We start from the raw sequence: 25530 nt of genomic DNA on the forward strand, positions 1-25530 counted from the left end.
TCACCACATGGATAGGATGTTCTTAGCCTAGACTGAAAATAACCAGAGACAAGAGCCACAAATATAACTGACCTGGAGTCCCGGGTGGATTACATGAGTTAGTTGGATTGGAGAAAACAATCATTAACACAATCTTAAAGTAAGAATAAATTATTTGAGGCCTTATGTTGGTACTTACTGATGCTTCAGCCACTGCTCCACAAATGGAATGGAGAAAAACTCTGTGAAATCTTCCCCTATCCTCTTTGGATTTTGACTGGTAACGATGCCATATGTTTGATTGACAAGAAAACAATAAGCAAAAGTTCAAGTCAATTGTTGCTATTCTGCTTGCAAATTAACACTATTGAATCCTTAGGGTCACTGAATATTCAAAGACTGGCAAAACTTACTTGTATAACCACTCGGTCAGAAAATCACAGGCAATGAATTTGGTTCTTTTTCTCTACAGAGAAAAGAGAGAAGAGAGAATTAAATTATACTCTTTGTCCACATGTCTGAGTAGGACAAAGGAAGAGGTTAATTGATTTTTTGTGTTAGGTGAAATATGCATGAGTCTTTTATGAGGTTTATAAGTATATCAACAAACAGTAACTTGGGGTGATGTGAAGACTTCTAAAGATGTTTCTCTAGTCGTCTTTGGACAAGCATATTTTCTGACAGCAGGGACTAATAAAAGTGCACATAGTAGGAGGCTACTACATGCTTTTGGAATTGTCACAGAAGGATTTTATTTAAATCTAGACCTTGAGGAGTGTCTGGGTGGTTAGGCTGGTTAAGCATTTGACTCTTGATTTTGGCTCAGGTCATGATCTCAGTGTTGTGGGATTGAGCCCTGCATTGGGCTCCTCACTCAGTGTGGAATCGGCTTGTGCCTCTACCTCCCCCTCTGACGCTCCCCCTACTCTCGCTCTCTCTCTAAAATACACAAATAAACAAAATCTTTTTAAAAAAATCTAGACCTTGATTCTGAATAACTGTATTTATTGCTTTCTCCCAGTCCACTCAAATCCTCAGAACAGCTCTACGTCAGGTCTGGCTACCATCTTCTGATGTGGAAGCCAAGCATGCAGGTGCCATTGGCAGTGTCACTGACCCGGCCAGTTGTCCACCCAACAGCCACTCTCCACTTCATCCTTATAAACAGAAACCTGGTTGACAAGCAGCCCCCAGGGGGAAAAAAACTGTATTTTCCGGCCTCCCACGTAGCAAGGGATAGCCATGACACAGTTCTGCCCTATGAGATAGAAATGAACAGGTCCTTCGGACTTCTGCAAAAGTTCTGCTTTCTTAATTTCTGCTACCTCTTCTTCCTTGAAGTTTCCTTCTACTTCTTTCAGCCTGGAACACAGACATGTGTCTGGAAGTGGAGTAGCACCTTTCAACGATAAGGCTAAAAGCCACATGCTAAGGGTGGTAGAGCAGGGGGTTAGAAAGAGCCTGGGCCATTGATGACTTCCTTAAGCCTCTGTAACAGCTTGGGCCTGACCTACTCTGACCATCTCGATATGTAAGAGGAAATAAATGTCATTTGGTTTTTCAACCAAATTTTCATTACATGCCAGTGAATGTAATCCCTAAGAGACAGATAGATCGCCAGTAAACCACAAGGGAAAGAACATCCTAGAGCACTGGGGGAGAAGGCATGCTAAGAAGGTAATGGGATGGACCACCAGGTACCTTGTCTCCTGGATCCACTGAAAGACCCTGTAACCCAAACAGAACCACTCAACTCCTTTAAGAGAACTGTTAAGGAAACTGGGAGATAGAGGTTTGCAACCTCTCCTTTTAAGATAACAGGAGCTAGGAACAAGTACATCTAGAGGTGTTGGTTGCCATGTGAAAAGATCCTTCCCAAGAATGTAGACAACAGAGAATCTCCTGGAAATTCTCTCTTTTCCCCTGCAGGTCTACCCTTCTCTGCCCTGCTCTGTGCCTCAGGAGGCCGATTTTATGGTTCACTTCAACCAGGCTCCCTTACTCACTAGGTAGGTCCAGCTAATGAGAGGTACCAGCAGGAGATCTGAGACAGGGAGGAGAGAAAGGCAGGGTGCTATGGATTGAACTGTGTCCTCCCTGACCCAAATTCATATGTTGAAGTCCTAACTTCCAGTACTTCAGAATGTGACTGTATTTGGAAATAGGATCACTACAAATACAACTAGTTAAGCCCAGCCATCCCTGAAGGACACAGCAATTCCAAAGAAAATGAATAAATTTTGGGTTCTATTAGCAAGGAAGAAGGGAGAGCCTGATGGCTAGACCACCAATGGCAGATTCCTAATGACACTGTACTAGACCCTGGATCCAGCTATACCCGAAGCCCAAATCCTCTGGCTTATGTCCTCAGGTACATGAGCCTATATATATATATATACATTCTTTTTTTTGATTAAGCCAAGTTTGCATTGGGTTGTTTATTGCTTGCAACAGGAAGAGTTGTAACTCCTACTCCTTTCTTCTCTAATTCACCCCCATTTGTCCTTCGAGATGCCTCCAGAAAGCTTTTCTGAGCATTCTCACCCTCTAGTCTAGAGTAGACTCCCCACCTCCCCCAGTTCCCTGTGTGCCCCTCTGTCATAACATCTCAGACACAACCATAATGCCATAATGTAACTGCTGGCCCACATGTCTATCTACCCCACTGAACTATAAACTTTCTGAGGACCGGGCATATGTCTCTTTTCTTTCTATTCTCAGTGCTTAATTGAGTGCCTTGCATGGAGTAGGTGATCAGTGGGTGGTGAGTAAATGAACAAATGAATTCACCATTTAACTCTCAAACAGCAAAGCAAGAAAGAACTCATTTACAAGAACTCTGACATTTAAAAATAGGAATTGTTGATATAATTCTGGACCATTTCTCTTCATTTTCTTCTCATAATATTTATTATGAAAATTTTCCTATTTTTTCCCCCTTCATCTCAAAATAGCCAACTCAGCTTTATAATCTTAGATAAGGTTGCAAAAGATTGTTGTGAAACTGATTCTCACCAAAAAGTAAAGCACTGCTTAAGATTTTTTACTGAAAGCTTTACTATAGCTGTTAGTAAATAAAATACGGTGGTGCCTGAGTTACTGGAGATTGTTTTCGGTCTTTTACCTTCTTGCTGATAGCCTTTTATTAAAAAACTGAAATACTCCTAGCCAGGGTAATAAAAATTAAATGTACTAGCCCACGGAATGGGGTTTTCTAAGCCTGCCTTGCAAGAGTAGGGTACCCCTTCAAAAAGCCATCTTCAACCAAAATAAGAAAATACTTGTACAACAATGCAAATATGTATCTAGCATGAATTGCGATATAATAATTTAAACAATTCAGCAATTGTAAGACGGCAGTGTCTCTCTCTCCTGTCCTACAAAAGATGTATTGTTCCCTTGGCATTTACTGCACCGTTTGGTGGTAAAGATTCTTTCTACCAAGGGAATGCAGCTTGACTTACTCTATTAAATAGACTTTTAAAATAGCCAAATGGTCTGATGTATGAAGGTCATGCAGACAGATTTAATCACTTTTGATGCAAAGAAATAAAATGGAAGAAATTGTGTTTTCCTTCTGTTCTGGGCAAGTGTGGACGTGCCGTGCATACTCAGACACATGGAACAGTGGGGATATTGTTCAGCTGTTGTTTAGTTTAAAAATTATCTGCCGGGGAGCTGAAAGAGAGAAGGGAAAGCAAATGAAAAGTTGTGGTGAGTGAAGAGATAAGAGAGGAAGTAATTGAGAGAAAAATTAAGGAGTGAGATTAAGAAAGTGTGGGCACCCAGAGTTTACGTAATGCGGACAAATACACTGAGTTCACGATTTTTTAAAGGGTGAGTAAGTGCAAGTTTGGGCAAGCAGAGGAAACAGTTAAGACAACCTCAAACAAGGTTAAAAAGCAAATTTTAAAAATCCAGAATTAAAAGGAAAAAGACTAAATGTCAAGGGAAAAGGCATCATCACGTCATCATGAGTTGGCAGCTTACTTTAAAATGCATCCAAAAAACAAGGCAGATGGATAGAGGCATGGACTGATGGATTGGTGGACAGACATGCAACCAAGCAAATAAAGCAAAATGTAATTGCAGAGTCGCGGTGGTAAATATGTGGGTGTTCCTTCTGAAGTTCTTTCAATTGTTCTATATGCTAGAGAAATTTTGTACTAAAGTTCAGGGAGGGGTTGGGGGAGAACATCATCATAAAAGACTGAAACCCTAAAGGGAGAAAAGGCAGAAACGGGAGTTCAATCCGGACGGTGTTTTGTCCCAGTGGTCATGTTGGGTATGCGTATAGGAGGCAGACTGGAGGTGCAGAGACTGAGGAGAGAAACTTCTAGCATTGGAAAGGCACTGAATCTGCATCAGGTAATGAATGTAATTCCACCCCAGAAAGGTCAAAAGCACATGCTGTGAGGTTAGTGAATTGAAGTGTAGCTTGCTACGGCATTGTGTTCATTAAGACTCTTTGGGTTTGCAAGGGATAGAAATATGCTCAGGTTACCTTGGTTACTGGGGTTTTTTTGCAAATCAGTTTAGGATAGATTTTTCTGCAACAAACAAGCCCTGAATCTGAGAAGCTTATATCATCCATGGTTTATTTCTCACTCATGTTACATGAACATTTTAATCAATTATGGCTCTCTGCTCCACGTTGTCTGCTCTGGGACTCAGGCTGACGGAGCAGCCTCTCTCTGAAAGATCACTAGTTATCACGGCAAGTGAAAAGACTATGGTGAACCATGCTTTGACTCTTAGAGCGTGTGTTTGGAAATGACATATGTCACGTCCATACATTGCTTTGACCTAAGCAGTCACATGGTCTCTGTGTTAGGGAGAGCCCACAAACATTTGTGAACACTAATATATTCTATCTGGCACAGGGGGGTACTGTAAAGATAGAAGGAGCAGAAGGAAAATGGGAATTCCTCTGACTGGGGGCAGGTCTCAGGGAGAAGTGACCAGTGTCCACAGCTGTTTAGGGCACAAGTCTGGCTAACTATAGTCACCTCATCCATCAGTAGCTTTGTGGCTCAGCAACATTTCTGGTGCTTGATCTACATGGGACTCAGCCCTTTGGCATCGCTACTCCCCAGAAGGAAGAATCTGGTTGGGTTGGAAGATGCTACTCAGGATAGCCCATCCCTGTTGGGCAGAGCAATTGTATCAGATCATTTCATAGCCACTCGGCATCCTGGAGTGGCTGCCCACAGGGTGTGACACTTATTCCTGGCTCTATCACTTGCAGCCAGGGTAATGGGGACGTGGACAAAGCAGGGACAGAGGTTTGAAGTTAAGGCTGTGGGTATGGCATGCACTTAGAATATCACAGCCTCCTTTCCCACATTGCTGTTCTCCACAGTAAATTTCCACATGCCGGAGACCCCCCAGACATGACAAAAGTGATAAATAACTCATGCTAGAAATGAGTACATACTTGGACTATACCCAGAGGCCAAAATACTTATCACAGCAAACTTCAAACAGAAGTCCAATTTTTCCCCAATGCATTAGAATTTCATTAGAGAAAAAGAATACTTTTCGAAAGAACTTAAAAGTATGTACTCATAACACAAAGTATTGACCAAGACTTCTGGCATGGACCACGTGGTCATTTCTAAAAGTGTTCTTAATTAAAAGGAGTAATGTTAAAATAATTCTACCACACCTTTCCTGTGAGAATCTATTTTTTTCCACTTCCTAGAAAACTTCTTCAAACAAAAGCTGATGGTATTTCTAATTCCCTTATTAGTCAAGGCCAGGAAATAGGTTCTTCCTTCACTGACCAAAGTCCTTGCACTTTTTAAAAACTATTTGGGTGTTTTACTCAAAAACTAAAAAAACTACAATAAATGACCATTAGGTGGCAAGGACTCTAAGAAGAAATAGAAGATTCTGTTTTACTGAATTATTCATAGTGGCAAATTTTAGTGTCATGAGATCACCAAATGACTTATCAGGAGTTAGAAATAGTTTCCTGATACTAACTTTTGTTTACAATACTCTTCATTGTAATGGAATGTGATGAGCAACCAAAGCAAAAGGGAAAATTTTATGCTACGTGGGCTAGGACAGGAAAAGAGGTGGAAAGTCTTATCACCTCTATCCAGACTCTGCATTTAATCCATATTTAAAGCTGAGATAAGCTTTATTTTCAGGCATCATTTTACTCATGCAAAAAACTCCTGATTTCTTTCCAAATTACAGAACGTGCCCTGTTCCAGTTTGGCCCTGTTCAGTAAACACTTACTGAGGACCTACTATGTGCCAAGCCTGTGCTAAACACTAGAGATAAAGAAATGAGTAAGCCGTGGCCCCACTGTAGTTATTAATTCAAAGTCCAGCAGCCAATCCCCGGCTAGGTAGTAGCTGTGATGAGTAAAGAGGATTAACCCCCTTCTCCAGCTCCAGGTGTGAACCCCGATAAGGCAGTCCAGATAATCCCACCCCACCTGCCACCAAGACCTAAACCAATCTAGTCCACATTTATCCTGGCTCAAGGGATTCACTGAATGAAGAATGGGTGCACGATCAATTTCAGACTGATCAGGTATGAGAGGAGATGTGCTGGGGCTTCTGGGAAATCATTTCCTTTGCTTTTCTAAATGAGCTTGACTATTCTTTCCTGGTTGCTGTAGTAGGTGGGAGCAAAACCTAGGCCAGGGGCAGTAGCTGTTTCGCCACTCTGAGAGAAACCAGCCTGAGGATAAAACCAACTCTGCAAGAGGCCAACCAGAGATGCAGAAGAGAACCAAGTCCTCGATTACATTACTGAGCTCCTGAATCAAACCAATCCTGAAATCTTCCTTCTCTACCTCAGAACTGTCTAGTTTCCTGAACCAATGACTCCCCTCCATTATTTAAGCCAGTTTTCTGCTATTTGCAGCATAATGAGTCCTAGCCAAGGTAGCTGCCCAGTACCCCTTCTGCCTTCTTTTGGTAACTGCACTCTGAGTTTCTTTTGGGGCTCTACCCTTCCCCAATTCTAAAGCTATGTGCATTGGGTTAGGGATCCTTCCTTTTGTCCAACAGCCCACTGCCCACTAAATTCCCCTAGTTACAAGGATTGACTCCAAAGTAGGTAACTGACCTGAGTCAGTTCAATTAGAAACTCTGGAAGAGACTTTCTCTTTCTCGGGTACACTTGAGCCTATGAGACATAGGCTGGTGTCATGGGTGGGGACTGTTTGAGGGTAAAGCCAAGCCAGAGGAACAAAATCAAGAGATGGAGAGGGAACCAAGTCATGAAGGTATCATCTGGGTCCTCAGATCAAGCTGTGGAAGATCTCCCCATGGGAGAAAATGTACATAAACAAACAAAAAATCTTTTTCACTAAAGTGAGTTTGAATGGGGTTTTCTGTCATTTTGAGGGATTGACCCTCAGAGTTAACTAGCAGATATGGGACTGGTTATTCTGCATACTTAACACATCCAGCTAAAACAAACTCTCTGGACTTCATACTACTTTTTACTGCTAACAGTATCAACCTTTTATCAAAAACTGCTTATAGCAAAAATTATTAACCTTACTGAGAGCCCAAAATATTTTCAGAGATGCACTGGAAAGAATTCCCAAGTGAAGTTTACAACATAGCCACTAAACCAGCTCTGTTCAATATATCAGTCCAATTAAGTTCTCATTCAGTTCTGATCTCCCATGTTCCAATTAAGCCAATCCAAAGGCATGGCTCGATGTCAGGGGATCACCAAGAATAGCGAGCCAACTGTAATGTCTAATCTTTATGATGATATTTATGTGCCTCAAACTTAATTTGCTCCAGTGGAATACAGCCCAATTCATGACAGAACAAGAATGGTTCTGTGGCCTTTTAATCAAACTTCAGTCTTAAGAAAAATGCTGAAGTTCTATGTTAACAATTGCACAGTTGATTTCCTGCCTTAAGACCTCTTCGCCCTTCCAAATCACATAGACTGTGGGCAGCCCAGGGGTCCCAGGGAAGGCAGCTATAACTATAAATAGAAGACCAGGAAGGTCAATGTCAACAAAGATTCAACAAGGAACTAGAAAGTCTTCATGAAAACTCTACCCCTACAAAAACTCCTGTCTCAGGATCAAAATTATTTGCAACCTAGCTTCACAGACATGCCTCCAAGAGATCAAGGGGTCTGGAGCACTCTCTTCAAGGTCTGCCCTCTGCTCAGAGAAGATGGAAAAAATGGTCAAGGCCTGTGCAAAAGGAAGCTTCTGGCAGAGGCTCTGATGATCCATCTCACTATTTCTGCCTGAAACAGGATTTATTCTTTTTTTTTTTTCACCGTCAGCCTGGACCCCTGTTGTCTCCCTCTGTTTTCTCCCTTGCTACCAGCTGCCTCTCTTCCTGAATCCCTCTTTTAAGCACAATCCTGAATGATAATGGTTACCCCTTACTGAACACTCACCCTGTGCTAAGTGCCACACACACAACTTCTTACTCAATCTTCTCAAAAGCCCTGGTGAGGTGGGTACTATGATTATCACCTTCCCCACTTAACAGATAAGAAAACTGAGACTCATGGTTTAAGGAATCTTCCCAGGGGCCCAGAGCTAGCAAAGGTTGGAGGGGGAGACTCAAGCCCACCTGTGTGACTCCAGCACCCCTACCCTACCCTTCATCACTGTATTCTGTCAGAGCCCTCCACATATCTGAGTCTAATCTCCCACCAGTCTCTAACTTCCCACAGGGCCTGTCTCAACCCACCTCTTCCTTACCTACTGCCCTCAGGTTTAGTTTTCCATTCCAGGACGAAGGGACCTTTCTTCAATTTAATTTTGTTCTTATGTTATTGCTACTTTTCACTGTAGCTGTGCCAGTCACTGAGCTAAACACTTTAAATGTGTTATCTTATTTAATTCTGATAAACTCTCTTACTACTACTAACAATTACCATTATTATTGCTTCCATTTTATGGAGGAGGAAACTGAGGCTTAGGAAGATTAAAATTAAAAGGTCCCAATGCTAGCAATGTCCAAAGTCACTTATCTAGAAAGAGGTAGAACTGGGCCCTAAATACAGGTGAGCACAGCTCCAAACTCTATGCTTATTCATGAAGCTTCCCTTCCTACCTTCCACAGAAGAGCAGCAGCTAACCACAAAAATTTGTGTAGTTCCAGGTGTTCAGAATGGGGGTTGGCAAACTTTTTCTTAAAGGGCCAGGTGTAAATATTAGACTTGTATCACAACTACTTTACTTGGCTCTAGTGAAAAAGTACAAAAGTGCGCTTTTAGTGCAAAAGTGGCCATAGACAATCTGTAAAGGAGTGGGTGGGGCTGTGTTCTAATAAAACTTCATTTATAAAAACAGGCAGCTGGCTGCATAAGCCGTGTTTGCAGACCTCTGCTTTAGAACATTATCAATCACTGATAGATGATCTTCCGTGCGGAAGTACAGAAAAATCCATAGTACTTGATTCCGGACACAGAAATGTGATTTTCGAGAAAGCTGTTTCACCTATTTCCTGGATAACCCTTTTATTATTCTAAGGGATTAAGAGTTTAAACATCTGTTGGATCTGTTATTAGTTTATGACTTGGGTTTTCTGGTTCCTCAAAAGTAGCAGGAGAAATTGCAGCTCTCTCAACAACCAAGAGCATCAATGACTTATTTTAAGGCAGGTTCTTTTAAAAAAGAATCAACTGAGCCTTATTTTCATCATTTTTTTTTTAATGGCTTCCAATCCTTTAGACATTAACTCTCAAGAGAAGTTTGGGATACTTGCAGTCTTCCTTTCTTTTTTTGGTCACTGTGGCTGTGATTCTAGTAGCTTCTTCAGCCTTGGAGGGCTCTTCATAGTGCATTCTCAGATTCTGAGCTCACCATATTATTTTCAAGAGTTATGTTTAGATTTTTACAAATATATATTATGTTTAAAAGGCACTAGTATTTTTAGAACAATGAGGAAAGTCCACCCTTGGCCATCTGTAATACCCAGATATTAGTAACAAGCATGCCACCTTCCATTTATTCAAGCAACAACTGGTCACCCTGTAGGGTTCCTGGGGAGTAATATTGCTGTTGCAGATTCAATATTTCCCAGGCATCGTGTTAATCGTGTTCACAATAGTTAATGTGTATTGAGTGTTTTCTCTGTGTCAGGCACTCTTTTAAATTTTACTTAACTCGTTTATCCTCACAACAGCTACACATCATCGTCATCATCATCACCATTATCATCATAATCACTATTATTCCCATTTTACAGATTAGGAAACAGGGACACAGAAAGGTTAAATACCTTGCCCAAAGTCCCTTACTCATAGATGGAAGGGTATGAATTTGAACCTGGTTGGATTCTGGAGCTTGCTCTTTCACATGTTACCTTATTTAACCCTCTCAATAATCCCACATGTGCTTTACAAATGAGGAGAGGAGAGAGTTGCAGACAAGTAACTTCCCTGAAGCACTAGGCTAGAGCCAGAAGTCAAACCTGCCACCTGCTGTCAGATCCATACTATTTCTAATACAGCGTATGAAGTAAATTACAAAAAGGGCCATCATTGGGGCGCCTGGGTGGCTCAGTCGTTAAGTGTCTGCCTTTGGCTCAGGTCATGATCCCAGAGTCCTGGGATCGAGCCCCGCATCAAGCTCCCTGCTCCGCTGGGAGCCTGCCTCTTCCTCTCCCACTCCCCATGCTTGTGTTCCCTCTCTCGCTGGCTGTCTCTCTCTCCATCAAATAAATAAAATCTTAAAAAAAAAAAAAAAAGAGGGGGCCATCATTCTTTACCCCTCCCTGGATCTACAACCTTTGTGATGTAGCTTTATAGTTCTTCCCATCAAGAGGTGAAGTCTATTTCCTTACTCTTTGAATCTGAGCTGGTCCTGTGACTTGCTTTGGCCAATATAATGCCATGGAAGTAGCAATGTGCCAGTTCCAAGCCTCAGGCTCAAGAGGCCTTGAGAACTTCTCCTCGAATCCATACACTCCTGCCCAACTACCATGTGAACAATCCAGGGTTCATCTGATGGAAGCTGAGAGACCAAGTCGAACAGAGATGATGCATTCCAGCTAAGGATATCCTAGACCAGCCAGTACCCAGCCTGCCTGGTAGTTACCCAAAGACACATGAACAAGCACAGCCAAGGCCAGAACAACGTTCCAGCTGAGCCCAACCCAAATTGCTGCCTTGAAGGAGAGGGAACTAAATAAATCGTTGTTTTAAGTCACTAACTTTTGAGGTACTTTGTTACATAGCAAAAGTTAACTGATGCCATGTATAATAAGTGAAATGCAATTTATGGCCAAATGGTAACGTTCTCCCTATTCAGCAGCCAGTCAAGACTGCTACCACAGCCACCGGGCACAAAGCCATGCCCCTGAAAGCCAGAGGACAAAGCTTCAGAGCAGAAAAGGAAAATCCTGTCGCAAAGCCACTGCCCTTTATTTTGTTAGACAACTATGGGGTCACCCTCAGGTCAGAGCCTGTTGACTTTCTTTTTAAAGCCTTGTCTTTTGAGGATGACTTTGATTTTTAGAAACAAAAGCAACTCCTAGCCAAGTTTGGGAATGAAGTGATCAATGCTGCCATTGTTAAAAAGAAGAAAGAAAAGAAGCATGACTATAAAGTTATAATAAGATTTTCTTGCATGGTTTACAAACTGGATCTGACAGCAATTCCAAGAGCCTCAAAGGGAAGTATTTTCAACACTAACAGTCTTACTGACATACAGCTGTCCCCCCTTATCCACAGGGGGTGAGTTCCAAGACCCCAGTGGATGCCTGAAGCTGTGGATAGTACTGAATTCTGTATGTACTATGTTTTTCCTATATGCACATACCCTGGATAAATTTAATTTATAAATTAGGCACAGTAAGACAAAAACAATTATAGCAATATGCTGAAATAAAAGTCATGTGAATGTGATTTCTCTCTCTCTCTGAATATCTCATTGTCCTGTACTCACCCTTCTTCCTCTAGTGATGATGTGAGATGATAAAATGTCTGCGTTACAAGATGAAATGAGGTGAATGAGGTAGTAGTGTTAGGCTACTACTGACCTTCTGATGGCCATTAGAAGGAGCATCACCTGCTTCTGGAACACACGTGACCACAGGTCACCGAAACCTCAGCTTAGGGGGCACCGCTACAGTAAGACTGAGTGCCTGGCTTGGAAGCCAGACTCCTGGGCTCAAACCCTTGCTCTTCTTCTTAGTGGTCTTGTGAATGGGGATACTTCCTGAGCCTCCGTTTCCTCATCCACAAAATGGGGACAATAAAACCACCCATTCCAATGGTTGCTGTGATGATTAAATAAGATTGCAATGTGAAATAATGCCTGGCATATAGGAAATACTCTATAATGATTGCCATCGATCACCACTGATTAATCACTTAGAAGGTAACTGGTAATGGTAGATGATTAAGAAATAGCCCTTAACTTGGAGCCATATTTCATATTTAGGTATTAACTTCCAAAATGTGAAATTGGGATCTGCTGTCTGGACCCACTTCAATGCTATAATAGTCAATCAAACTTAACAAAGTCAGGTAAAAACCCAGCTTCCTCTACTCAGAATCTACCCAAGAGAAATGAAAAAACATGTCCATGTAATACTTACATGCAAATGTTCATAGCAGCATTATTCATAATAGCCAAAAAGGGGAAACAACCCAAAACAAAATGTGGTATATCCATACCATTGAATATTATTCAGCAATAAAGATGAAGTACTGATCTATGTTACAACGTAGATGAACCTCGCAAACACTGTACTACATGAAATTAGCCCGATGCAAAAGACCATATATTATGTGATTCTAGTTATAAGAAATGTCCAGAAAAGATAAATCTATGGAGATAAAAAGTAGGTTGGCTGTTGCCTGGGGGTAGGGGTGGAAATGAAGAGTGACCAGAAATAGTCACTAGAGATTTTGGGGGGTTTATAAAATTAAATTGTGGTGATGGCCGCACAACTCTGCAAATTTGCTCCAGTTAAAATGAATGGATTTTTTAAAAATCACTTTTTTAAATTGTGGTAAAATATACATAATATTTACCATCCTAACAATTTTTTAGTGTATAGTTCAGATGTGTTAAACACATTCACATTGTTACATAACCCAACTCCAGAATTCCTCTCATCTTGCAAAACTGAAACGCTACCCATTAAACAACTTCCCATTCCCTCCTCCCCACTGCCCCTGGCAACCATATGCCTCTTTCTGTCTCCGCGAATTTGACCACTCTAGGTACCTCATGTAAATGGAATCACATATAAATCATACGTTGTAGTTCAACTGATATTGTTTTTTTGTGACTGGCTTATTATGTACCTTATGTCCACAAGTATGTTCATGTGGTAGCACATGACAAGAAGAGTTCCTTCCTTTTAAAGGCTGAATAATATTCCATTGTATGGATATACCACATTTTGTTTATCCATTCATCCATGATGGACACTTGGGTAAAACAAATGGATTTTATGGTATGTAAATTATAGTTCAATAAAGCTGTTTTTTTTTTTTAGATTTTATATATTTATTTGAGACAGTGAGAGAGCAGAGAGAGGGAGAGCACAGACAGTGGTGGAGGGGCAGAGGGAGAAGGAGAAGCAGGCTCCCCGCCGAGCAGGGATCCCAACTTGGGGCTCGATCCCAGGACCCTGGGGTCATGAACTGAGCTGAAGGCAGACACTTAATGGACTGAGCCACCCAGGTACCCCGATAAAGCTGGTTTTCTTTTAAAGTTTTATTTATACATCTTCCTGTTAATGGACTTCAATGGTCATTTCCATTTCTTTGTATTTCAACCAACGTTGCATTTAGTTCTTCTTCAGAGGTTCTTGTTACAAAGACTGAGAGTTTTTGCAGCCATAGTACAGACTTAAAAGGGAAATTTTTAGGTCACAGAGTGTATTTTCAATTTTACTAGATTTTGCCAAATTTTTCTCCAGGAGGGTTGTACCAATTATATAGTAGAACATGACAGTTCCAGGGCACCTGGGTGGTTCAGTCGATTAAGCGGCTGCCTTCGGCTCAGGTCATGATTTCAGGGTTCTGGGATCGAGCTCCACATTAGGCTTCCTGCTCAGCATATAGTATGCTTCTCCCCCTCCCTCTGTACTCTCTCTCTTGCTCTCTCTCAAGTAAATAAATAAAATCTTAAAAAAAAAAGGGGGGGGGCGCCTGGGTGGCACAGCGGTTAAGCGTCTGCCTTTGGCTCAGGGCGTGATCCCGGCATTATAGGATCAAGCCCCACATCAGGCTCCTCCGCTATGAGGCTGCTTCTTCCTCTCCCACTCCCCCTGATTGTGTTCCCTCTCTCGCTGGCTGTCTCTATCTCTGTCGAATAAATAAACAAAACCTTAAAAAAAAAAAAAAAAGAACAGGACAGTTCATTTCCACAGCGTCCTCCATTGCTCATATTGCCAAACTTTTACATGTTTGCTGATCTGTGGCACTGAGTATCTTTTGGTTTGGCGCTCTGGGTCTCCCCTTTTGTGAACTTCCTGATCATATCCTTTATCTGTTTTTCTACTTCATTGTTCTGCTGTGTTGTTCTCTTTTTATCTTACTGATACATAGGAATTCTTTGTAGTCTGAATACTAACTTGTTATATATATTGTAAGTATGTAGGACAGGTTAGTGGATAAAGGTCAAGTCAACTAAAGGCAGAGATCAATAGGAGCTGGAAAGTGCCTGGAGCAGAAAATTAACAGGATTTGGGGACCTGAGATCAGGGCCCCTGTGGTAGTCATTGTTGTCATCCTGCATGTGCTTATAATAGGGCCTAAGAATAAGAATTATAGCAACCTATTTATTGAGCACGTGCTATAAGCCAGGTGCAGTGCTAAGCAATTACCCACATGATCTAGCCTGATGCTCAGAATGAGCCGGTGAGGTAGATATTATTGTCCCTCTTCCACGTATGAGAAAACAGGGGCTCAGTGACATGAAGTTATTCATGTAAGTAGCTCAGCTGAGATTTTAACCCAGCTCTACCTGATTTTAACATCTTGCTCTTAAAAGTGTTTAAAATGTATTCTGTTTGGCATGCTGTATTTTATCTTTTTAAAAATTAGTTGTCACTAGTTAAAAGTTAGGACAATTCATGGTAAAATCTGGATTGGGGGCTTTTATCAAAAAGTCAGGAGATATGGTCCCACTGATCCCATGTTCCAGCATGGTGACCATCAGTAGGAAATGAGGAGCATAGCAGCTTCCCCTGTAATGCATAAGCTTGCTTGATGGCCACAGTCCCCACTACTGCCTGGTGTCCCCTTGTTATTCCAGGCCTCTTTCAGTGCCCACCTGGCCCTGCAGTCCTTTGAATGTTTTCCTCTTAAGATAAACAGTGTTGAGACACCTGGGCGGCTCAGTTGGTTGAGTGTCCAACTCTTGGTTCCATTCAGTTCATGATCTCATGGGTCATGGGATGGAGCCCCACACCGGGGTCCGTGCTCAGTGGGGAGTCTGCTTGAAGATTCTCTCCCTCTGCCCCTTCCCCTACTCATGCACGTGCTCTCTCTCTCTCTCCCCCCCAAATTAAATAAATAACTCTCAAAAAAAAAAAAAAGACAAAACAGGATTGATACACAGGATGTGGCTCAATAATGGCCCCTCAAAAATGTCTGCATCCTAGCCCCCAGCTCCTGTGGAAATGTTACCTTACATGGCAAAAGAACCTTGTAAATGTGATTTTAATCCTGAAATGGAGAGGTCATCCAGGTGGGCCCAATGTAATCACAGAGGTGGCAAAAGAAGGAGATGTGATGATGGAAGCAAGGGTCCAAGGGGTCCAAGTGACACTGTTGTTGGCTGTGAAGACAGAAGATGGCCTCAAGGTAAGGAATGAAGGTGGCCTCCAGAAGGTACAGTCCTGCAGACCCATTTTAGACTTCCGAACCAGACTTATTCTATGCCCTGCAATGGGCAGGATAGTCCTACACAAAAAGAAACTATTCTGCATCCTAAATATTTTCAAATATCCCACTGGATATTTACTAGATTAAAAAACTGGTTTATAATTATCTGAGCCTAGAACCTAACTCCATTTACCATACAAATGCAGGCAGGGTTTGTTTTTTTTTTTTTTTTTTTTTTGTAATTTTGGTATATATTGATTTTTCCAGGAAAGCAACTACCATGTATACCAAGAGAAAACTGCACTTGTTTTATTCAGAATCTAAGAGTTTCTCACCATTTCAGAAAAATCCTGTCACCATGGGCAACATCACTTACAGTATGTGAGTGACTGATGCATCATGTGTGATTCAGTCTGCATATTCGTGGTGATTCTACATATATGTGCAAACAAGTAACAGCTCATATCTTCTAGTGTAGTTTTCTCTGAGCTTTAAAAAAATTAACTATTACTTATGCTGTGAATGGTTTTCATTTTATTTCTCTTTTATGGTATAGCCCATTATATAAACAGCCACTATATATATTTGAAATTACTACACAGATAGATGCGATACATTATGATGCTAACGGGCACCTAATTAATCATGCCCTGCAGGTCCATGCCCCTTTGGGATGTGACCTTGCCACTTCTTCTAGAGGGAGTCTATATCTCACCTATGAGCTGCTTTGTGAATTGCTTTGACCAATGGAATGTGGTGGAAGGGATGCTGTTGGAGTTGCAGAGCCTTGGCTTAACACTTCTGCCTTTGCCCTCTTGGAATCTGCCCTGAAACCAGCAGGCTGCAAAGGAGCGGGGCTGGTCTACAAGAGGATGAGAGGCATGTGGAGGAGAACTAAAGTGCCTAGCCGACACCAGCACCCAGGCCCCAACCCCATGCATGAGGCCAACTGGGCCTCCCAGCCCTGCCCAGTCACCTGCTGCAAGCAGTCACCTGAGTGAGTCGAGGTGAGACCAAGAGAACAGTCAGCCCGTAGAAATAATAAATCATTGTTTTAAGCCGTGAAGTTTCCAGGTCATTTATGACACAACACAGCAATTAGGTAACTGATAAATAGGTAATAAATATTATCTAAGCATTTCCTTTCAGGACATGAAGAGGGCTCTATAAAATGTGACAAGGGGGCTTTTGGGCCCAATAGGGTAGAGAACCACTGCACCGCTCCGATGAGTTCCCACTGCTCCTAAAATAAAACTCACACTCTCTACTGGCCTAGATGATGTGGCTGCTACAGAGCGACCTTGCCCACTCCACCTCCCATCTCACTCACTTGCTCTGCTCCCTCCATACTGGCTTCCTTTCTGTCCCTGGAATAGGTGACTGAATTTGGCAGTACTGGGTCATTAGGAAAACTTAAGAGGAGTTGTACCAGAGGATTTCAGGGCCAAAGTGCCACAAGTTAAAGACAGAACAAATTGTAAAAAGGTGGAGCTGAGTGATTTACTCAGTGTGTCAGTGAAAATGAAAAAGAAAGAAAATCACCTAGATGGGGGAGCAAAGTCAAATATATGGGTTTGAAAATGTTATTTATTTATAACTTCTATTTTTTATAATTACAAAAGTAATTCACACTTACTTTCAAATAGTCACAAAATTGTCAAAAATTACCAAAATACTTTGGAGCAAAGGCCTCCAAATTTTCATCTCTCCCCAGCTTATATGTGACTTTACGCTTATTGGCTAACAGATTTAGATAGTATCATCTACATTCATTTACCTTTGGTTTGGTCTATGTACCGCATACGGCAGTAGACACACAGGAAATGACTGTACAGTATCTACTGTCAATTCACAGATGTACTTCCACCAACTATTTGTACAAAGTAATCATTTCCCATTCTTTACCTGTCACAGAGTATGTTTGTTTAACACAATATAAAATATTGCTAGCACCCAGCTAATTTCACAGCAAAACTAAAAAGTCCATTGACTTTCTTTATAGATGGTCACTTTGGTGCCTTACAGATGTCACCTACATCTCTGTGACCTTTCTTTTTTTTTAAAAAAAAGATTTTATTTATTCATTTTAGAGAGAGAGAGAGAGCACATGTGCACACATGAGTGGTGGACTGGGGCAGAGGGCGAGGGAGAAGCAGACTCATCGCTCAGCAGGAAGCCTGATGTGGGGCTTGATCCCAGGACCCTGAGATCATGACCTGAGCCAAAGGCAGATAATTAACCAACTGTGCCATCCAGGCACCCCTTCTCTGTGACCTTTTTATATGTAGTTGAAAACAACTATCTGGGAAAGGATTAAATAAGTCTATTTCACTTGTTAAATTCATCTCAGGAAATGAACAGAGTCTTCATCTAATCTTAAGGCTGAGATAATTCATGGAAATCATTCACCTACGGTTTAGTTTCCCAATTGTAACCTCCTCCAAAAATTAACGATGAGAGAAATATCTGCTTGTTAAATGAGCTGAATTTTATTCTGAGCATTAAAAAGATTAAAATATCTAATGATGAGCAAACCATTTGATTAGGGTCTTTATGAAATTCACCAGAGATCCATTCATAATATTTAAAATGAATAAATGAATTAAAATGTATAATGAATTAAAATGTATAAAGGAACTAAATTATGAATTAATCAAAATCAAAATCATCAAGCTTACACAGCTCGAGTCAGGTTGGAAGCAAAGTCAGTCTGATTCTGGAGGCTGGGTTCTGAACCACTGGACCATGTACCATAGACTGCCTCATTCGTGTGTGTGTGTGTGTGTGTGTGTGTGTGTGTGTGTGTGTCTAATTGGCCAAGTGCTCTATGGCATAGTAATTAGGTGCTGCTCATTGTTCTCTTCGCCCTCTCTTCTGCTTTATTCCCTCCAGTTTTCCTTGGAGTGTCATAGTACTCGCGGGACAATCCAAATAAAGGATTCTGTCCCATGAGGCCTGCATAAGGGCCTGGTCTGGGTGACTGCCCCAGATCTGCCCCGATTCACACTCCTTTTCTCCACAGCTTCCAGACCTATCTTTCGTATCAGAATGTGGCCCATGCTTTTGGCAAGCCATTGGACCAACCACCAGCTGGGGTGGTGTCAACCTCCTAGACTCAGGAAGCAGAGCACTGCTTGGCTTGAATCTTGGCTCTACCACTGTACTAGCTGTTCCCTTGAGCTTGTTGGTTAACCTTGGTGCTGCAGGGTCCTCATCTGTAAGATGGAAATAAGAGCATCCACATCGGAGAGTTGCTGGGAAGATGAAATGAGTTTCTGCAGATCAAACACTTAGAACAGTGTCTGGCACAAAGTAAGGGCCCTAAAGTGCTAGAAACTACTATTCTTCAATTCTAGCTTCTTGCTCAACTCTCTGGCTCTCCAACTACTAGGAGAGCCCTTTAATTTTAGAGGACTGGCTCCTTACTCAGCTCTAGCTCTAGGGGAAGCCACCCTACAGTCTACCCTCCTCCAGAGGCAGTAAATTGAGACACTGCAGGTATAGTTAGTAAATTAGCTCTTGGGTGTGATAGCTAGGGCAAATGGACAAGCGCTCCCATAACTTAACTGCTATCTTAAAAGTTGGTCCTGACTTTTGAGGAACCGTATTCATTCCTTCATCCAACAAATATTTAGTGGGTCCCTACCACGTCCCAGGCGCTGCTGGAGCTACATCATAGAACAAAACAGAAACTAACGAAAGCAAGGAAACCTAACTATAAGTCAGCATTTTAAGGGCAAAATACAAATCAGCAATTATTTCTTGAGTAACCTCACATAAACGCTGTTTCAAGATATAATTTGAATGGCCCCAATAAACAATGAATTATGCTGCTATCTAAGAGTCATTTGGATGCGAGTTCAGTGTGGGTGACGGATAAGAATGCTCCAGTTATGTAATTCTGGCTGGAGGCTGGTTATCATTCAGTTTAAGCATCTATTCCCACTGACAGGATGTGAGGAACAGCTGAATTGAGAAAATGCAAATCTGTTGTGCAGATCTGGATAAGAGGAGCTCCACTCGGGTCTGACAAATGTTGCTGTAATTTTCAAGCCTTCAAAAATAACCCACAAAAGACTACATGACCAGGGGGTGAGAAAGGAGGGAATTAGATTTAATTAAGAAATCCTAAATCAGGAAATGAAAGAAGTTAATGGTAATCCACCCATTTTGCATATTTGTAGTATTCAAATTACTGAGCTTCTGGGCAAAGCCTGAGGGATGGCAGGGTAGGACGCTAACCTTCCTTGGTGCCAGTGAACCTCATTAAATACTTCTCCTCATCCTCCTGGTAACAGGAGCACCTCTGCCTCCCCCCACCCTTTTTTTTCTGCCATCCCTTCAATAGGGGAGGAACCAGGCTCACCGATCACTTAGGGTCCCGCTGAAAGGAAGCAGTTGAGCAGGATTTTGGACTCCAGTGTGTCTGGCTGTCCTGAAAGTTTATCCATTTTTGCAAGCTAACAGTTTTAAGAACCTACATTTTCTACATTCCTTGATTGCTCATTACAACATTTAAACTTTAATGCTCCATTCAAACACCCTGCAGCATTTGATGTTTAGACTGGTTTCATTTAGTCCCAGAGGCAGCTCATCTGCAGGATGTCAAAGATGAAATATGAGTTGGCACAAAGATGCCTCATTAATCTCTAATACAAATAGAAATTTCTCTGGTTCTTTAAAAGCGTTTTATCATTGCCTGGAGGCTGGAAACTGTTTCTAGCCCCCTCATTACAAAATTATTTATGGGCAAACAGTAGAGATATAACTCTTATGTAAAATCTTAATTATTGCCCTTTTAGCTGATTTTTGTGTCCTCTGAAGGAGTATAAATTAGAAGAATAACAGCTGAAGAAATTAGAACAAAGTCTGCACAGTTGAATATAGCTGCGCTAAGGTCTAGATGTGCGTTCACGGCACCTAGATCCACTCTTGCTGTTTCCCCACGTCCATTCTTATTTCAGAGAACAGATATAAAGGGAAGAAAAAAAAAAAAAAAACGCTTCAGCTACCAAAGGCTTTACTGCTCGTTTGTGGTTTTCTTGAAGACAAGCCCATAGCTGGTCCTCTCTGTGTCCCTCTCTAGGGTCTGGCCCAGTCATCAGCACATAGTGGGATTTAATAAATATTTGTTGAACAGAACTGAATTTGGGTGACTTAATCTGGCTACAGATATTCTTTATGCGTATTCAAACAGGTTATTCCACTGTGCTCATTTCACTGTTCAATCGTTGTGTGCCATCCTTTGTTCAATCTAATAAAAGGCACGGCACACTGAATATACTGAATATACTTGGGCCAACAGCAAGATGAAAAAGAAAGATCCCTGAAATGTGACTTGCAGGACTGTCTGGTCTCCCTCATTTAGCAGCAGGACCAGAAGCCAGAGAGACAAAGCCATCTGACAATGGCAGGGTCAGGCTAGGGGCTCTGCTCTCTGGCCCCTGGCCTCACTACCATTCCACCCAGCTGCACCTTGCACCTGTGAACACCACACAGCAGAGGGGAAGGTCAATTATGAATACGGGATGGAAATTACGCCCTCAGGAAAAGCCAAACGGGCAAATGAAAAAAATACAATAAGTGGACGCAGTTTAGATTTTAAAACCTACGGCAAGTAACAAATCTGTTCTTCAGAAAACAGATATGGATTTTAAAAATCAGTATTTCTTGGAGCTGTTTAGAGGACAGCCTCCAACTTGCATTGTTTGGGAGGGATGAAATTAGGATCATCGAGGCTATGGGTGTCTCCTCAGTACATAAAAGCCCCATCCAGGCAGTATGTACTTCTTCTCAGAGAGAGACTCTGTGCTGAAGGGCAACCAAACAGCTAATGACCCTGGGATGTGGCAAGCTGACTGAGGTTTGCACTGTAGTTACTGCCAATTTTCTAAGTATCCTTTTGAATCATAACCTGGATCTGAACCCTAACTCCGCAAAGTCATCTTGATCACCTTCCTAAATCTCTTTGTTCTTCTGTTTCGTCATCTGTAAATGCAGATAACACTGATAGAAGGAATATCATAGGGCTGTTAGAAGGGCTGAATGAAATAAGGAATGGTAAAGCATTTAGCAAAGCACCTGGCACAGAGCAAGCACTTGGTCAATATTAAGTGTTTTTGCTATTTTACTCTCTTCATGTGGGCCATCCAAAACTCTAGTATTCAAAACTGTGCAGGGAACACACACACCCCAAAGTATCCTGTCAACTGTGGAAAAGAGGGAGCCTCCACACGCGTATTTATGGGAGGGTGCGCCAGGATTGGAACTCCATTCACACAGAAAACTGGCTGCAGTGTGACCATGACTAATGCTTAGCAAGCACTCCCTGTGGGCCAGGCCTCTCCTGAAGCAAGCTACACACATGATATTAAGCATGAAGTGGAGTATGGCGAGGCCAGAGGTCGGAAGATCAATCCAGAGTCAGATAAAATATAAGGAGAGCTTTAATCTGCACACACAGTCAACAGGAGCCAATAAACCTGGCAGATGCCAATTACCCAGGAGAAGGGCAGGCAGGGAGGCCAAGAAGGCAGAAAACCTCTCTGGAGCCAAGTGGCCAGACAGATGGCAGTGCACGTGTATGCAAAACTAGATGTCATGGCTGGAGCTGAGTGAGTGACCAAAACACAGCTCTCCCTCCCAAAGGTATTGTTTTGAGAACGACCACTTGATGGTACTGAGATAATGAGGTACCATCTGATAAAAATGAATTACTGAGCATTTAGAAATAAAGAAACCCCAGAGAGCAACTGACCTCAAAACATTTTTCTTTCTTTGCTTGGTGAAGCAGGCTAGCCATTCCAGGAAGCAGAACTGGAAAGATGAATGTTTCCAAATATTCCTTGGGGGAACCTAAATCAAACAAACAAAAAAATCCCATTGAAAATCCCAAATGGCCCAAATGAATCTGGGAGAAATGTTTGTTTCTGAACCAAAAAAAGATACTGTCCGTGAAACAGCATGACCTTAAATGTTGCATTTTACTCCAGACTGCTGAGTTGGGCTGTATTATTAAAGAAACTTAAAATATCTTTCTGAGCCTCGTGGACTGGCGAGGATGTAGACAGGGTCCTCCACAGGGCCGGGGCCACAGGCACAGCAAGAAGGCCAGTGTGGCTGGAGGGAAAATAAGCAAGGGAAATGTGGTAGCAATGAGGCAGGAGAGGAGCAGGGTGGGAGTACAACGGATGGGGCTTTATGGCCACAGTTATGGTGGTGGTCGTGGTTGCCAAGACCCAAAGCATGCTAGCAGAGAGAACAGAACAAAGCGGTAGGAGAGGTCTGGCACCAGAGTGGGCCAGAGGAACTGGGCCCAGGGAGAAGATGTAGAAAGACTACACCTCTGACTTCAACCCACAATGCAGGGCAGTGTGATACTTTCATCCACTTTTTACATTCCCCCCTTTGATTTTAAGGTAGAATCAAGGTATACTTGTTGTTATTTATCATCTTTATTATATTTCAACCTTAGACATAAAACAGTGGGATAAAGGTACTTCTCTGAAAAATAAAAATTTAGGGGCGCCTGGCTGGCTCAGTCAGTAGAGCATGTGACTCTTGATCTCAGGGTCGTGAGTTTAAGCCCCAAGTTGGGCATGGAGCCTACTTAAAAATTAAAAAAGTAAAATAAAATTCTGATATATATTTAAGAATAAAAATTAAATAAAAATTAAAATAACATATTCTTTCATATTTTTGTGGTCTCCCTGAGATCTGTCCACCCCACCCCCGTCCTGTGGTTTTGCAATGCTACAAGCCCCAAATTATAAAACACAAAATCTCACCTCCTTACTTACATGTTTTGGGATCGACTGTTTCTAATTTAACTTGAGGACAGGGTACATGTGAGTCCATGGTCAAATGAGGAACTGAATAAAGGTGCTCTGTATTGAAGCCATGGAGAACTGTTTCCTCTAACGGTGAAACCTGATGGGGGGAAGTTGGGGAGGGAACCAATTCATATAAATAGTTTAAATAACTGTATTTTCCTGTATAACCTAACAAAGTATAAAATTCTGTATTAACTTCAGGTTCAAGGGGCATAATGAGTACAAATCTTTGTCCCTCTTCTCTTCTGAGACACCTATAAATGACAATCAAGGAATAAAGCCCTAACAGAGAAAAGAACAAGAGGACTATAAGTGGGTGAAAGATTTGCAAACATTTCCAAAAGAAACAGGGATGAAGCTTTGTGGTCAAATAAGAGAGGGAATGGCAGCCTAGGATCCTCAGGAGGAAACTGCCCCAGTGGATGGGAGTCCCTCTTCCCATCAAAACTCCATTCTTAGGGGTTCGATTCCTCAGAGGATGGGAATGAGAAAGGGAATGATAAACAGGAGGGGTTAAGTGAAAATCCAGCTGGGGCTCCACTGGCCTGCTGTCTACATTCCCCCTCCTTCTGCTTCCGCCCCTTTCAATATACATAAAGCTCCATTCCCACCAGCATTTTATAACCAGTTCTCCCTCCTTCCCAATGACTCCAGTGATTTCCAATGATTCCAAGGACTGGCCAAGCTGGTAGCCAAAAGGGGGGGAAAAAAGCAGCTCACCATTGATTTGGAGGCTCTCTGCCTGCAACCCTGAAGAAAAGTCTTCTAGTAGACAATCACTCCCCACGAGCTCCTAGTCAATATTTCTACCCAGAGAAGAGACTTATCCAGAAGATAAACCCACACGTACAACAGTAGAAGAAAATCATACCAGCTACGTAGAAAAATCCACTCAGATCCCCATTTTAAATTTTTCAATAAATAACAAAAGTTCTCTACACAGATAAAGAACATCAACAGCATAAAAGAGATCAAAACCTACAAAGAAAAACTGACTCTGGAGGAAGCACAAACAATTCAGGGAAGGGAACTGTAATTGCTATCTGCGGAGAAATTTGAGAAAGCATTACATCCACAGAGCAAGAACAGGACACTGTGAAAAAAGAACAATCACAAAGGCCAAGAAATTTCTTAGACACAGAATCTCTAGTAGTGGCAGCTGCAACAACCTACTGGAGGTCTAGAGACTTAGGTTTGGGTCCTATCTCTGTGACCCTGCTCAATAATCTCACTCTCTCAGAGCCTTGCTCTTTTCCATTAAGCCCCTATTTTACTCCAAGTATACTGCCTGGGGGCCTCCCTTCCTGGCTGCCTTGTCCTTGGCCCTCTTAGTACAGTATTTTTAATCTTACCCACGCTGGCACGCATAGAGAAACGTGCTCTATCCCCAAGTGTCCCCAACATGGACAAGTGTTGACTCCTTCGCAAAGACCTTTCTCATCCAATTTGTCATTTGAGCCCCACAGAGGTCCCGTGAGTTAGTCAAGGATTAACTGTTCCATTTAACAGATGTGGAAACTGAGGCTCAGAGAGGTTATATGATGGCCTTTAAGTCACACCATTAGTAGTAGAGCTAGGACTGGCCCCAACTTCTGGTTCTAATTCCAGTGCCTTCCCTTTCCCACCTCTCTAACTCATGACACTGGCACTGTTCTCATTTAAGAGCCTTTCATTTAGGTTGGGGCCTGGGTGATACTCACAGTAATCATAGCTTCTTGCTTGACTTTATATCCTTCTGGAAAGGGAGGCAGCTCAGCGTCATACTCTAAAGGGAATGGGAAAAAAAATCCTCAATTCCATACTTCATTGCAGTTTGTGATGCAATTTCCTTTCCTCCGAACAAAACATTTTTAAATTTTATTTTGGTTGGTGGTTTATAGAAATGAAAACAACTAGCTACTATAGGATAATAAT

The 25530-nt window shown here is 42.0% G+C and overlaps 1 protein-coding gene across 2 annotated transcripts in view; it reads right to left on the reverse strand.

Moving 5' to 3' along the window:
• IQCK (IQ motif containing K) overlaps positions 1 to 25530 on the reverse strand; it is a 119658-nt gene that overhangs the window by 85906 nt on the left and 8222 nt on the right. The window contains exons 2-6 of one of the 2 annotated variants that reach the window (XM_008696959.2): positions 25317 to 25381; positions 23584 to 23713; positions 22542 to 22639; positions 393 to 445; positions 179 to 256 (exon numbers count right to left, since the gene is read on the reverse strand). In XM_008696959.2, coding sequence (XP_008695181.1) covers positions 179 to 256; positions 393 to 445; positions 22542 to 22639; positions 23584 to 23713; positions 25317 to 25381 — 424 coding nt within the window. The remainder of the gene's footprint in view (positions 1 to 178; positions 257 to 392; positions 446 to 22541; positions 22640 to 23583; positions 23714 to 25316; positions 25382 to 25530) is intronic. The other variant, XM_040635261.1, reaches the window with a different exon arrangement.

The sequence above is a fragment of the Ursus maritimus genome, unplaced genomic scaffold (genome assembly GCF_017311325.1).
Source record: "Ursus maritimus isolate PB19 unplaced genomic scaffold, ASM1731132v1 scaffold_2, whole genome shotgun sequence".
NCBI lineage: Eukaryota > Metazoa > Chordata > Mammalia > Carnivora > Ursidae > Ursus > Ursus maritimus.